Below are 15,593 nucleotides of genomic sequence, written 5' to 3'. Positions count from 1 at the left end.
GGGTAGCAGGAGGGTTACAGTTACCATTAGTTAGATTGTACAATTTGTCATCCCTTTTCAGGCATATTAGAGACTGGATACATTCTACAATTCACTACTCCAATTATAAACTTGAGTGTGACTTGTCTTCCCCGTGGTCGCCTTCCTCGCTGTTGCATACTAAAATCAGAGATCTTCCCTCTACAGTTAGAGAGCCTGTTACTTACAGATACAATAGCAGCCTGGAAGGCGATCAGAAAAATATACTCTTTGCAGTTCTGTCTCTTGAAATATCTCCCTGTGTCGGGTATACTATCATTCCCTCAAAGCCACAATAATAAACTTCTCAGAGAATAAAATATGAACTGACAAAAGAAGAGGAGAGTTTATTTAACAAATGGAATGTGACTCTAGACGACAGTGACATATCTTCTAAGATTCTGGTGGGATTATGATGTGTCCGGGACAGTATACTGTCAGAACAGTGGAGAGAGATGCAACTTAAATTTATTCATAAGGTCATATACTCCTTTAATTTTGCACGTGATGAAGCTCCTAGCCATTATTTAAGAGCCTGCCCAAAATGTGCACTGTCACGTGCGGATCTCTTCCACTGCATGTGGACCTGTACGAAAGTACAAAAAGGCTGGTCTGAATGTTTATCATTCATACAACACGTTTGGAAACAAGATGTTCAACTTTCCCCAATGAGTTGTTTGTTTCTCTATATACCCACATCAAATATGGCAAATTCTCGTCCAATGATAGGTGCTAAAGGAATTCATATCACTTCTAGCATTTAATAATTGCTTACAAATTCTATCCTAACACAATCTAAATTAGCAGATCAATTAAAGGATTTACTTTATATTGATAGACTGGATACCCTACATACTCTGGACAGAGACATAACTAATTTTTTCAAAGTATGGCGTAAGTTTATTGAGAAACAACTGTCACAACCAGAGCAAAATAATTTAATGACCAAATTTCGCTACTCTGATTGGTATATTAGAGAGAATGTTAGGAAAACACTTGGGATTCCAGAAATTTCTTAATGGGAGGAGGCGAATGGCTGGTACAATTGGGCTATTCGGCCCGTTTTCATATGATACTTCTTTAAAAGGCTGAAGTTAGTTGTTTTTTAGGTTATTCGATTTATTCAATCTATATCATAAAAATGAAAGTCTGTCTGTCCCGTATAGACTTCCAAATGCCTGAACCGTTTGACCCCAAATTTGACCCACAGATACATTGAGTGCCCGGGAAGGTTAGAGCGAAGGTCCCGTCCTTACCAGATGTACAGGAGGGGAGGGGGAAGAGCGCCACATAGAGATTAATGGGAGAATCACCACACTGCATACACAGGTGATATAATTAGTGCTGCAGCTGAAATGGAAGTGGGAAACCTTAGCAACCAATAGGATTACTACTTTCATTTTCACAGGGAGCTGGGATCTGATTGGCTGCTAGGGCCAGCTGCCTCACAACAGATCCACAGAAATAAACACAGTAAGGGTGCCTTCACACCTACCGGATCCACAGCGGATTTCACCATGCAAATTTGCAGCGAAATCCTCTGCGGATAAAGTGTCATTCATTGAAATCCCGCTGCAAGTATGAAAATTAACCCCCTTGGCGGCCGGAGCGAAACTTACACTGACAGAGGCCCCCATCATCCCGCCCGCACAGACCGCTGCTAGATTGTGCAGGCTCCCCTCCAGTGTGTTCAGCACTGTGCTGCTGCTGCTGCCGGGCACAGCTCTCTCCTCACGGCTCTGGACGCTGCACACACCGCTCCAGCTTGCTTTAGGGGGGGGGGGGGGACGTCCAGAGCCGTGAGGAGAGAGTTGTACCCGGCAGCAGCAGCACAGCGCTGAACACACTGGAAGGGAGCCTGCACAATCTAAGGCCCCGTTCCCACTGAGCAAAACTAGCGGAATTCCACGGCGGACAATTCTTCAGCGCGGACAGAGCAGGAGCGCGCGCCTCCCATAGACTCCCATTATGAGTGGGAGGCTAACGGCATTCCGCGGCGGACAATTCCGCCGCGAAATTTCACTAGTTTTGCTCAGTGGGAACGGGGCCTAACAGCAGTCTGTGCGGCCAGAATGATGGATGCCTTTGTCGGTGTAAGTTACGCTCCGGCCGCCAAGGGGGTTAATTTTCATACTGTCAATCTCACTGCGAGTATGTAGTGTCATAAGGTTGAATGACACTGGATCCGCAGTGGATTTCGCTGCAAATTCGCAGCGTGAAATCCGCTGCAGATCCGGTAGGTGTGAAGGCACCCTAACAGTGTACAGTGTATATACAGTGTATACAGTAAGGGTCTTACCTGCCGGGTGGTGGTGGGGAATGTATACAGTAAGGGGGTGTTAGGGAATGTATACAGCATGGGGGCTACCTGGGGGTGGGGTGTATACAGCATGGGGGCTACTTGCAGGGGGGAGTGTATACAGCATAAGGGGCTACCTGCAGGGGGAGTGTATACAGCATGGGGGCTACATGCAGAGGGGAGTACTGTATACAGTATGGGGGCAACCTGCAAGAAGGGGGGAGTGTACACAGTATGGTCGCTACCTGCAAGGGGGGGGGGTGTATACAGTATGGGGGCTACCTGCAAGGGGGGAGTGTATACAGTATAGAGACTACCTGCAAGGGGGGGGTGTATAGAGGATGGGGGATACCTGCAAGTGGGGGGAGTGTATAGAGTATGGGGGCTACCTGCAAGGAGGGAGTGCATACAGTATAGGAGTGCATGCAAAGGGGGGGGGGGGGGGAGTGTATATCCTCACCAAGGATGAAAGGTAATGCCTAAGAGGGCCAGATTATGATGATGCAGGATTGTGTATGCACTTATTATTATAAGCTGCAGGTTTTCTGCGCACACACACCTTACTTATGGCCTGCATTTGGCGGCGGGGGTGGGGGACCCCCAAACTACACACTACAGGTATACAGGACCCCAGAACTATAAACTACAGGTATACACTACTTTTTTTTTGTATATATTAAAAGACATGCCAAATCTTAGGCATCAATACATGTAAGGTACTCGATTTTGTTTAGCCAAGTACATCTTGGAGCTTATCACAAATTGTGAAATACACCTGCTTCAGTAGTTGATACTTTTGTATACCAATAGGCGAATAGGTAGTCTTTAATGCCTTATATATTTCAATAATTATATATGGGATATGCATGTAGTCACTTATTCCTGTCTATAAGATACATTTCTTTCAATCTATGTGTCTAGTATGTCTTTGGTTTTTGTTTTCAGAGAATTTGTGGACAAGCTAGATTTTGATAATGATTCACTAAAGTAAACAAATTAGCTGTGGATTTCAATGCAATAGACTCTTCAAATAGGAAAATATGGGTCGAACAGTAGGACTGCCATATTGGTATCTTAGAAAACCACAGCAACCATCTGATTGCTGGAGCTTCTTTGGTTGATGGTTATGTAAGGGTGGTATTACACGGGCCGAGCAGGGCCCGATAATACCTGTAAACGAGCAGCGATCTGCTAGATCGTTGCTTGTTTACTGGGCCTATTACACGGCCCGATAATCGTTTGACAAGAGCTGCAAGGACATCGTTACCGATGTCCTTGCAGCCCTTGCTAAACTGGCATACATTACAGGCCGGAACCGCCGCGGCCTGTGATTGGCTGAGCGGCCTATCAGCTGACAGGCCTCTGTGAAGCTAGAGCGCGCGCGGGACCCTGGGAGAAGCGGACGGCAGGAGCAGCCCTGGAACGTGGATGGGTAATGTATATCGTTAGTCGCCGGCCACGCACCGCTATTACACGCAGCGGTGCGCGGTCGGCGCCCGAGGAAAATAGGGTCAAAACTATATCAACGATCAGCCGATGATCGTTGTCATCGGCTGATCGTTGCATTTATTACACAGAGCGATAATCGGCCGAATTGGGCCAATTCGGCCGATTATCGTTCCGTGTAATAGTACCCTAAGTTCAGGGATCATGCCATTACTGCTTTTGAGTGTAGAGGAAAACTCCTACAGGGATTTACCCGCAGTCTGCATTCTACTGCCAACATAGTAGTGTCTAAACTTCCTCTAAAATTACATGTCAAAAATAGATTCAGAAAAAAACCTGGAAACCTGGGATAAAGTTATGTTGAGCACAAAAAGAAAAGGATACAAAAACCAAGTAGCAGCCACTCTTAACAGAAACTGCATAAAATGAGGGCACTCTTGTTATTACAGTAGGTTACTTATGTTCACTGTGATTTTATATTGTCATTGTATTTCAAGTCACAAAGGTAAGCTGTGTGTAGTAGGCAGGTGACTTTATAATGGTTGCCTTGGTATTGATGTGGTTTGTGGTCAACAATGTGTGTGTGTGCCCATCCATAGTTTCTTCTTAGAGACTTTGGTGGCTTCTTGTTGCAAAGTTAAATCAACATATGACACTTATAGAGAATCACCATTTTAAGGAATCCAGCCAAATTATGTATCCCTTTGGTGACCATCTTTTAGAGATACTATTCCTATTTAATGAACTAAGCAATGATGCACAGACTCTTTGACCCCTGATACTTAGGGGAAGATTATCTGGAAAGGAACTGATTATTTGCAGTGTCAGGTTACTCTCTATCAATAAAGTTGTGCAGCAGTACCCCTTCAACCCCAAGATCGGTCCAGAAATGGCCTTAAAGGAGAAGTCTGAATTCTAACTTTTTTTTTTCAAAGGAGCCGGGCAGGAAGAGGCTGAACATAACAACGTGCACTTACGTCCCCGGCTCGCCATCCTATGCTCCGGTTTCTGGTTCCCTATCTCTTTCCTGGTCTGAGTGGGGAACTGGGTCGTGACGTGTCAGGCCTGCTCAGTCAGTCAGCGGCCATAGTGGGGTTCCAACTTGGGCGCCAACTGGCTAAACAGGGCTAAAACCTCACAACCCCACTCAGACCGGGAAATGGCCAGGTCACTTTGCTGTTTTTTTCATGTGATAATTTTATCACCAGCGTTGGTATGCACGTGGGGATTCTAAATAGGTCTACATTATTGCATTGGGGTCTATGGGGATTATGTGTGTATTGTCCTTTATCTATATATCAGCCACCGTAGCTATGACTCAGGAGGCCTTAGGTTGTCAAAGCTGCCATCAGGCCTGTGCAATCGCTTCGAACAGCCCTTATTGCAGCATCTTAATCGCCGCAATCCATGCTCAGTTGGAGTCTCCACAGTATCGTTCCATTATGTCTGCTGTCCTGAAGGTGTAAATATATTCTAATAAGAATGTACTGAGAAGCTGAGTAATTTCCCCAAGGCTACAAAAACAATATATATTTTTTCTTTTACGACACATGAATCGTCTGCAATAATACTGGCATATAATACTGACACACACCTTTTCTTTTTCTTGTAATTTTCTAGCTGTCTGTACTGCATGTGCTGGAACCGTTGAAATTCACAATGATCACACAGTTCCTCCAAGTCTGCCAAACGTTTCTCCACATCTTCAAAACTTCCTTCCAGCACAACTGATCAGTGAAAAAAAAAGTCTATTAAAGTCTATAAAGCAAAGGTAACAGCAATTCTTTTATATTTAAATTTTTAAAAATTAACAAGAGACAAAAAAAAAAAAACACAGAAAACAGATAATATGGATATAAAGGTGGCTGGCCATTATAAAATGTCCTGACTGTTGACCTTAAAGGGAATCTTTCACTAGGTTTATGCTGCCTTGAATGAGGGCAGCATAAACTAGTGACAGAAATGCTAGGCAGAAGGGTGTATTACTTACATCATTCTGTTCAGCCGTTCTCCTAATAAGCAGCAGAATAGGATTCTTGCCACGCCACACCCCTCTCCCCTCCAGCAGCTGATTGACAGTTGACTGTCTATACACACATGGATGGATAACTGCCAATCAACAGCTAGTGGGTGGAGTTTTCTGCTTCTAATAAATATCCAGGAATACTGGGCTCATGCTTACAAAGGTGAGGACTACTTATTGTCTGTGTTATTCAGGAGGATATCTCTGAATCAACTGCACAGAACAATGTCAGATCATTCTGTTCAGCTTCTCTGTCACTACTTTATGCTACCCTTAGATAGGACAGCCTAAACCTAATGACAGAGGCCCTTTAATACTGTGGCTGAAGGGTATAACAGTACCACAGGATAGGGTATTAGTGTCAAATCCCTGGGATCCTATACGATTTCCATAACAGGGCCCTTAGTGCCGTTCCTTTCACCGTCTATACAGCTGCTGAAGATTTTAGTATTTTTGTGGATTGAAAACAAAGAAAGGCTATTTTCCCACAAGTATTTCTGTCAGTCTTTTTCCATCCAAAATCAGGAGTGGAACGGAAACTGAAAAATTAAAATGAAAAGATTTGCACAGTTTCTGTTTCTTCAATTCACTCCTTTTTTAGTGAACCTAGCCCATCTCTGTTCCACTTCTGATTTTGGCTGCAAATACTGACCAAAATACTATGTATGAAAATAGCCTAACTCTGAATAGCCCTCAAAATATTCAGGGGTACATTAACCCCTTAGCGACCCATGACGTATCTGATACGTCATGGTGCCGTGGGGGGTGTTCAGAGCGGGGTCCCGCCGGGACCCCGCTCTGGATGGCGCTGATCCCGGCTGACATGTGCATCCGGGCAGTGCCTCTATTAGCCGGCGCGGGTCCCATTGCCGCGCCGGCTAATTAAGCCTCTAAGTGCAGCTGTCAAACCTGAGAGCTGCACTTAGATGCTGTGCTCTCCCTGTCCCTGGTGTCTAGTGGGACGGATCTCCCCCCCACTATGCGATCGGAATGACGCCGATCCCGGCTCGGCAATAGATGCTATGGCCTGCAGCAGGCCATAGCAATCCATGACCGATCTGATCGATCTTTGCTGTGTATATACACAGCATTGATCTCTATGAGAGATCAATGCTGTTTATATACAAGTCCCCCAGGGGGACTTCTAGCTAAAGTAAAAATAAAAGTAAAAATGTTTTTTTTTTATTAATAAAAAAATCCCCTCCCACAATAAAAGTCCAAATCACCCCTCTTTTCCCATTTTATAAATATAAATAAATAAACATATTTAGTATTGCCGCGCGCGTAATCGTCTGAACTATTAATCACATTTCTGATCTTGCACGGTAAACGGCGTAAGCGCAAAAAATTACAAAGTGCAAAATTGCGCATTTGTTGTCGCATCAAATCCAGAAAATTTTTTTAATAAAAAGTGATCAAAAAGTCGCATATGCGCAATCGAGGTACCGATAGAAAGAACACATCATGGCGCAAAAAATGACACCTCACACAGCCCCATAGACCAAAGGATAAAACTGTTAAGCATAGGAATAGGGCGATTTTAAGGAAAGTATATTTGTTAACAATGGTTTGAATTTTTTACAAGCCATCAGATACAAGAAAAGTTATACATGTTACATATTGTTGTAATCGTAACGAGTCAGTTTTACCATAGGGCGAACGGTGTAAATGCAAAACTCCCCGAAATCAAGACAAATTCCTTTTTTTTTCCAATTTGACAGCTCAAATGATTTTTTTCAGTTTCGCAGCATATGTTATGGTAAAATAATGCCTGTCATTGCAAAGTACAATTTGTTTTGCAAAAAATAAGGGCTCATGTGGGTCTCTAGGGGAAAAAATGCAAGCGCTATGTCCTTTTACACAAAGTGGAAAAAGCAAAAGTGCAAAAATGAAAATTGGCTTTGACCTTAAGGGGTTAAAGAAGAAGATGAAGATAAATCAAAGGATCTATATTCAGTATTTTAGAAACAGATTTATTGGGATCTAATTCATGGAGTTAAACCTACAGGGTTAAAGTAAACTCTGTAGCACAGGGGCTGGTACGAATGGTACATGAGGAGGGCTGTTACTTGCAGATCAGCATGATATGTAAAAAGAGCCAGAGGAGCACAAATGGGGCTGTGTTTTCTTCACAAGGAAACAGAGAAATGACGAGAAAAAGACATTCAACTGTTTATCTGTTCTACCGAATACTGAGAGGTGCTACAGTGTGCTATGTCAGGCCAGCTAACCACAGACTGAGATCCCTGTGCAGAAGAATATCCTGAGAAATGACAGCTCAGCAATATCATGGATTATAAAACAGGCATTACCACCCAAAGTAATAGTCTTATTCCCCTAAAGCTAACACATATTGTTAAAATGTATTACAATACAGAATTATACACATATGTACTCCAGAGCATACAGATCATTTGCAGCCGATGTCACAACATATCACAGTACAGATGATTTGGGAACAACCTGATACAGCTAAAAAAAATAATAATAATAATTCAACCAGCTCTCCCATAATTTATTGCTGTCTTCTCACATAGGAGAGAATAGGACAAAAGCTCTCCTTATAATATAGAACAGATTCATCTGATCACAACATGCCATACAACAGACAAGTGTATTTAAAGGGAAATCTGTCAGCTTTAATTCATGTTTCAAACTGCTGACACTATTAGATAGCTGTTAGCTCAGGGTGACACGTTACCTTTTATATATATGTTTGAGCTTCCAGAACATTGGCTCTTTCTACTATAGTATAAAAACATTTTCTAACAGGCATTATCAAGCTCCTAAAGTGCAAGAAGTTGTAACACCTCCTTACCACCTTGCCCCATACCGGACCCTGCCTGGCACTCAGCTTCCAGGTGTCAATTAAGCAGGGAGGAAGGAGATAAGAGACAGTGCAGCTTGCAGCTTTTCTGGAGCTTTGAAAAGAATGATTCCTGAGTTCTTGTATCAGAGAATAAAAGCATGTCTCTACATCATGGAAGCACAGATGGATATATGAAAGGTACCATGTGTCTCCCTGACCTAGCAGCTATCTAACAATGTCAGCAGTTTGGAATAGTGATTTACAGCCGACAGATTCACTTTAAATTTGTTGTAGCTAGGCTTTGGTTGTCAAGGCATGATGGGAATTGTAGTTTTGCAACAGCTAGAGAGCCAAAGGTTCCCTATCATTGGTTTAGAGCATGGGTCTCCAATTTGCAGCCCTCCAGCTGTTGCAAAACTACAACTCCCATCATGTCTGGTCAGCTAAAGCTTTGGATTTGGCTGTCAAGGAATGATGGGAAATGTAGTTTTGCAACAGTTGGAGGGCCGCAGTTTGGAGACCCATGGTTTAGAGGGATAGGAGCATCATTTAGTGCAGATGTTGATGGAGCCGATTTTAGGCACTATGCACATTTGCAATGCCCCTTGATTGAACCTGTATACTGAAAACCTCCCTTAAAGGGGTACTCCGGTGAAAATCTTTTTCTTAAAAATCAACTGGTTTCAGAAAGTTATATAGATTTGTAATTTACTTCTTTTTAAACATCTCAAGTCTTCCAGAACTTATCAGCTGCTGTATGCCCTGCAGAAAGTTGTGTATTTCTTCCAGTCAGACACAATTATCTCTGCTGCCACCCATGTTCTTGTCAGGAACTGTCCATAGCCGTAGCCAATTCCCATAGAAAACCACAGTTTCTGGACAGTTCCTGACATGGACAGAAGTGGAAGCAGAGATCATTGTGTCAGACTGGAAGGAATACACCACTTTCTGCAGGACATCCTGCAGCTGATAAGTACTGAAGACTTGAGATTTCTAAGGGTACAAACACACACACACACCGTATACGCAGCAGATCTGCAGCAGATTTAATGGTGCAGATTTGATGCTTTGTTCATCGTATTTACAGCGTATCGCAGCAGTAAATACGCTGCGTATACGGTGTGTGTGTGTTTGTACCCTAAATAGAAGTAAATTTTCGCCAGAGTTCCCCTTTTAGTGACCCCATTTTAGAACCTACACCCGTCTAATAACTAATCTAAGGGTGTAATGGCACAGTGCAGTGTCGGACTGCCTACTTGGGGCCCACCAGGGAAAATGATCCTGGGGGCCCACCAATGAAGAACCATTAAGAAGCAACATGCTGACCCATTTCTATGCTGATTGATCCGTGTCCACAACTAGTCAAACTACAACTCTCAGAATGCCCTACACTTATGAAGCTCTCAGGGTATACTGGGAGTTGTAGTTCCAGAGAGGACAATCCTTTAACAAGTGATGGTTGTAGAGGCTTCTGGCTGCTGCAATCTAAAACAACCATCGGCCCTAAAGATCCATCAATAAATCTATTTACATCACCAGCTATTATCAGGGGATTTTCCATAATATACTAAAACTCCCACCATATCCTGAGGACTGTGTGCCGTCAATAAATGCTGAGAGTTGTAGTGTTTGCAGCTGTTTTAGTAGGAGGATCCTAGGTACATTGTACACTAGAAGCTTTGTGGGAGTCCAGAATACACAGAATAGTTCTGTGGGGGCTCAGTGTATGGAAGTGACCCCAGCACTAATAGGGAATATAACAAAAAAGAAAATAAAAAATTACACACACATACAGCAATGTAGTGCTGGCATATAAAAGTATATATGTATCCTGTGTGTAGGCTGCATGGTACATATATTCTTATATACATCAGCACTACATTGCTGTATGGTTTACACATGTATTGGAGTGGTACATTAGAATTCCCATTTTTCTCTGGTTCGTACTGGTGTTGGTTGGTCTGAGGGGCTGTTTGTTACATCATGGTCTCCTGGTTTTTATCATGTTTAGTGTTTTTATCTCTTGGTGTTTTTTGCATGTTGTGTACTATTTAAAATGATTTTTTTGGCTACTACATTTATTAGTGGAGCGCTGGTGTCTTTTTATGACAGGTCTTTCTCTTTTGATGCAACATATATACACTGCACCCACACACATTATACCTACAGTATACACACACTGTAGATTCAGACACACAACTACACTTATATACCCTCTGCACCCCCACACATTATACCTATATATACACACACTGTAGATTCAGTCACACACACACACACACACACACACCCTCTGCACCCCCACACATTATACCCGTATATACACACACTGTAGATTCAGTCACACACACACACACACACACACACACACACACACACATATATATATACCCTCTGCACCCCCACACATTATACCTGTATACACACCCTGCAGTCAGTCACACACACACATATATACCCTCTGCACCCCCACACATTATACCTGTATACACACCCTGCAGAGTCAGTCACACACACACACACACACACACATATATATATATATACCCTCTGCACCCCCACACATTATACCTGTATACACACCCTGCAGAGTCAGTCACACACACATACACATATATACCCTCTGCACCCCCACACACATTATACCTGTATACACACCCTGCAGAGTCAGTCACACACACACACACACACACACACACACACACACACACACACACACACACACACACACACACACACACATATACCCTCTGCACCCCCACACATTATACCTGTATACACACCCTGCAGTCACACACACACACACATATATATACCCTCTGCACTCTCACACATTATACCTGTATACACACCCTGCAGAGTCAGTCACACACACACACATATATACCCTCTGCACCCCCCCACATTATACCTGTATACACACCCTGCAGTCACACACACACACACACACACACACACACATATATATACCCTCTGCACTCCCACACATTATACCTGTATACACACCCTGCAGAGTCAGTCTCACACACACACACACACACACACACACACACACACACACACACACACTATACCTGTATACACACCCTGCAGTCACACACACACACACACACACATATATATATACCCTCTGCACTCCCACACATTATACCTGTATACACACCCTGCAGAGTCAGTCACACATACATACACACATACAGTATAGTCACCCTGCACCTCCAGTCAGACCTCCCATTACCACTATACCTGTGGAGCTTTTTCTCTTCAGACCCCAGGACAGCAGAGGAGGGAGGGGGAGCTGACTGACCTCTGCCTGACTGTTCAGTGGCAGCCACATCTGACCTCCTGGGCGCTGCTGATAAGATCTTCTTTCCCTTCTGTCTGAGCAGGACGCTGATGAGGAGAAGAGCAGCCAGGGCTCCTGTCATAGCTGCAGCCTCCTGCTCCTCCTGCACATCCCGACAACGGCATCTATGGGAGGGTGAGGAGAACCTGCCTACTGAGGCCCACTGAGGGCCCTAGGAGAGCTGCCCACGGATTTGCCTGTAGCAGGGGGCCCTGGAACTTGCTGTCATCTGGCTGGGAAAGATCAACCAGGGCCCACTCAGATGACAGCAGCACACACTGCCCAACGCTGCCCTGCAGGGGCCCACCAACAGGCAGGAAGGGGGAGGGGCCCACCGGGGAATCCCCCGGCTCCCCGGTGGCCCAGTCCGAGCCTGGCACAGTGTCACATTTGTAAAACCTCTGAAGCACAAATACAGTGGGAACCTCTGACAAGTGACCTCATTCTGTGAACTACACTACTCAAGTAATTCATTTAGGCGTGTAGTGAGTATTTTTACCCCACACCAACATTAAACAATGAAACAAAACTTTTACTGCATCATCATATTAGGAAAAGCATAGCGTTTTTTTTTTTTTTTGCTATAGACATTGGTTCTGTAAATAGCTCAATATTCAGTCACTGACATTTTAATACAGACACGAAAATGCAGTTTTATGGTGCGTTCACACCTACAGGATCTGCAGCTGATTTTCTGCAGCAGATTTCAGTTAAATAACTGAACACAGCATCTTGATGCTGTGTTCAGTTATTTAACTGAAATCTGCTGCAGAAAATCAGCTGCAGATCCTGTAGGTGTGAACGCACCCTAAAAAGGTAAATGTCCAACTATTACTGATTACTACACACATAGGGTTGTCCAAAAGAACAAAGACACCTGAATAATTGAAAATGGGTGTTGGTAAGGGGGCAAATCTATGAGGGCTGGAGTCAAACAAGGCAGCCATTTTGAAAAGCCGACACCTTGGACCCAAGTCAATATTTTAAAAGCTGAAGGGGTGCATGTGACATATGAAAAGAATATGATGAGGAATCCAAACATGTGCTACGTTAAATGTGACATACTGTACCTACGTTTTTCAATCGCCTATTGGATATGCTTGAAGTGTTCCCCATTTTTTGGAATTTTGGTAAGAATAAATGTACATGACAGATTTGAATTCCTTATAAAATGCTCTATGTCCCATTAAAATTTACAACACAAAAATATAATTTTCAGTATTTTACTACAGTAAAATTAAGTACACAAGTCTTCGTAGTTGATCTTTGGGCTATGATTACACACTGTTCATCATGATCATTAATTCCGGCCGTAGGTATCATTAAACAATGACCGCTCACGGTCAACATACCCTTAATCTGGTAATAAAATCAGCATCAACAGCTTTAAAGGGTTATTTTCTGAGCTTGTTGTCCCCTACCCATAGTATAAGGAATAACAAGCTGATCGCTGAGGATCCAAGTGCATAGAGTATGAACACCAGCCGCGGTGGCCACGCAGGCACGTTAAGCATTTATTGTGGGGCAATGGAAAGGGAGTAACAAGATATAAATACTCCTTTACTCCTTTAAGAATACAAAATTAAAATTTTATTGGATTTTGGATTTAACAGTACTACTGATTTGTATTCTTGTAAATAAGAAAGAGGGGCAAATAACTCTACATATGTTGGATCCAAAAGCAGGAGCCATTGATGTGACTGAACCTCCCCTTGCTGATGGTGTCTACTTTTTGCTTAGGATACCATATTTCAATCTCATTCCAATTGGACAGTGTCTAAACCCTGACAGGGAACAGTTCTGACATTTCCAACTAGTGGTGGATGAACTTTCTCAATGGAATGTGGAATCCACCACTTGTTGGAAAAGCTGCATATTATGTTGACTCTAAGTTTATTAAAGTTTTTCCAAAAGTTTTAAACACACATACACAATCAGCATTGCATAGGCAAAATATGCTTAAGTAGTGAACATAAAATCAGTGCACTAATACAAAGTAACTTGAAAAGAAAGGAGGAAACAAATAGATAACATTCAGCTTAATGCAGGTGGTGAGACCAGGCTAAACAATTGAACGTACATCCTGTCTAGACCGAAGTGAAGCCTCAGAAAAATGGAAATACTCAGGACATATCATGGGATCTCGGCACCGACTTGCAAGCCAGAGCCTGTACACCTTGCTAGGGGAGGGCAGGACAAACACAACACAACACAACACACTAATGACAAGACATGAAAAACGGGATTAGAAAAAGATGTTCGCTAACTAGACCAAGAGGAGGGAAGAGTAGGGGGGAAGAGAGAGGAAAAGGGGGGTATGGTGGGGGGCAGAGAGAGGTGGATCGTCAGTGGCGTGAAAAATCATTTCCCACATGTCCCTTATACTAGCAAGAGTCAACATATCAGATTGGCAAAATTAGGAGAGTTCGCAAACAAAATCCAAGGGTTCCAAACCTGTGAGCACTGTCCGGAGCGGTCCGGAGCCTCAGCCACCAGTTCGAAAAGCTGCATATTAAACAGACCATAGGCTGGCCAAAAACACAATGCAATGCATTTATAATCACACAAAACTGGAAAATATATTATTTCTAAAATGTTACCTACCAAGCTTAGCTGTCACCGACTCAAGATCTGCAAGGAGCACAGGTACATTTTGTAGTTGTTCCTGAAGCTCTACCAAACCACTTCTCTTTTTCTCCCAATGAGCAGAGAGCATCACCACCTCACTGTCAACTAGCTGCAAACATGACAACATAACAAAAAACAAATATGAAATGTTGCAAAGAAATTTAAAAAAAAATAAAAAATCTATATTTCATAGGAAATAAATGTAAATGATAAAGTTTTTTTTTTATCATTTTCATGTGTTATATCTGATATAAATCATTTATCAAGATATCTACACCTACAACCGAACACTGCATAAGGACATCATCAGTCATGTCAGTGTACAGGGTGACATCTAGTGGCATAAATGATGTATTGAATTTATACATTTAAGGGTAGCTTCACACGTACCACATTGCAGTGGATTTTTTGACTAAATGAATGAACACCGCATCAAATCTGCTGCGGATACGCAGCAGATTTGACAGTGCAGATTTAATGCTGTATTCATTCATTTAGTCAAATCTGCTGTGGATCTGCTGCGATACGGTACGTGTGAAGCTACTCTTAAGGGTACAAACACACACACCGTATACGCAGCTTATTTACTGCTGCGATAAGCAGCAGATTAGATCTAAATAACTGAACACAGCATCAAATCTGAACCACCAAGTCTGCTGCAGATCTGCTGCGTATACGGTGTGTGTGTTTGTACCCTAAATGTAAAATACACTTTTCGGCTAGGTTCACACTACGTATAATTAAGGCTGTATATTTCAGGCCTCATAGCAAACCAAAACCAGGAGTGGATTGAAAACACAGAAAGGCTCTGTTCACACAATGGTGAAATTGAGTGGATGGCCGCCATATAACAGTAAATAACTGACATTATTTCAATACAACAGCCGTTCTAAAATAACAGCAAATATTTGCCATTAAATGACGGCCATCAACTCAATTTCAACATTGTGTGAACAGATCCTTTCTGTGTTTTCAATCCACTCCTGGTTTTGGTTGCTATGAGGACCTGACTTGAGGACCAAAT

The 15,593-nt window shown here is 42.9% G+C and overlaps 1 protein-coding gene across 1 annotated transcript in view; it reads right to left on the bottom strand.

Annotated features, from left to right (window-relative positions):
• Window positions 1-15,593, bottom strand: part of DTNBP1 (dystrobrevin binding protein 1) — a 104,151-nt gene that overhangs the window by 71,356 nt on the left and 17,202 nt on the right. Inside the window, exons 5-6 of the mRNA XM_069957989.1 lie at window positions 14,546-14,678; window positions 5,358-5,490 (exon numbers count right to left, since the gene is read on the bottom strand). Coding sequence (XP_069814090.1) covers window positions 5,358-5,490; window positions 14,546-14,678 — 266 coding nt within the window. The remainder of the gene's footprint in view (window positions 1-5,357; window positions 5,491-14,545; window positions 14,679-15,593) is intronic.

Source organism: Dendropsophus ebraccatus, chromosome 2 (assembly GCF_027789765.1).
Source record: "Dendropsophus ebraccatus isolate aDenEbr1 chromosome 2, aDenEbr1.pat, whole genome shotgun sequence".
NCBI classification, from domain to species: Eukaryota; Metazoa; Chordata; class Amphibia; order Anura; family Hylidae; genus Dendropsophus; species Dendropsophus ebraccatus.
This window is presented reverse-complemented; position numbering and strand designations above follow the sequence as displayed.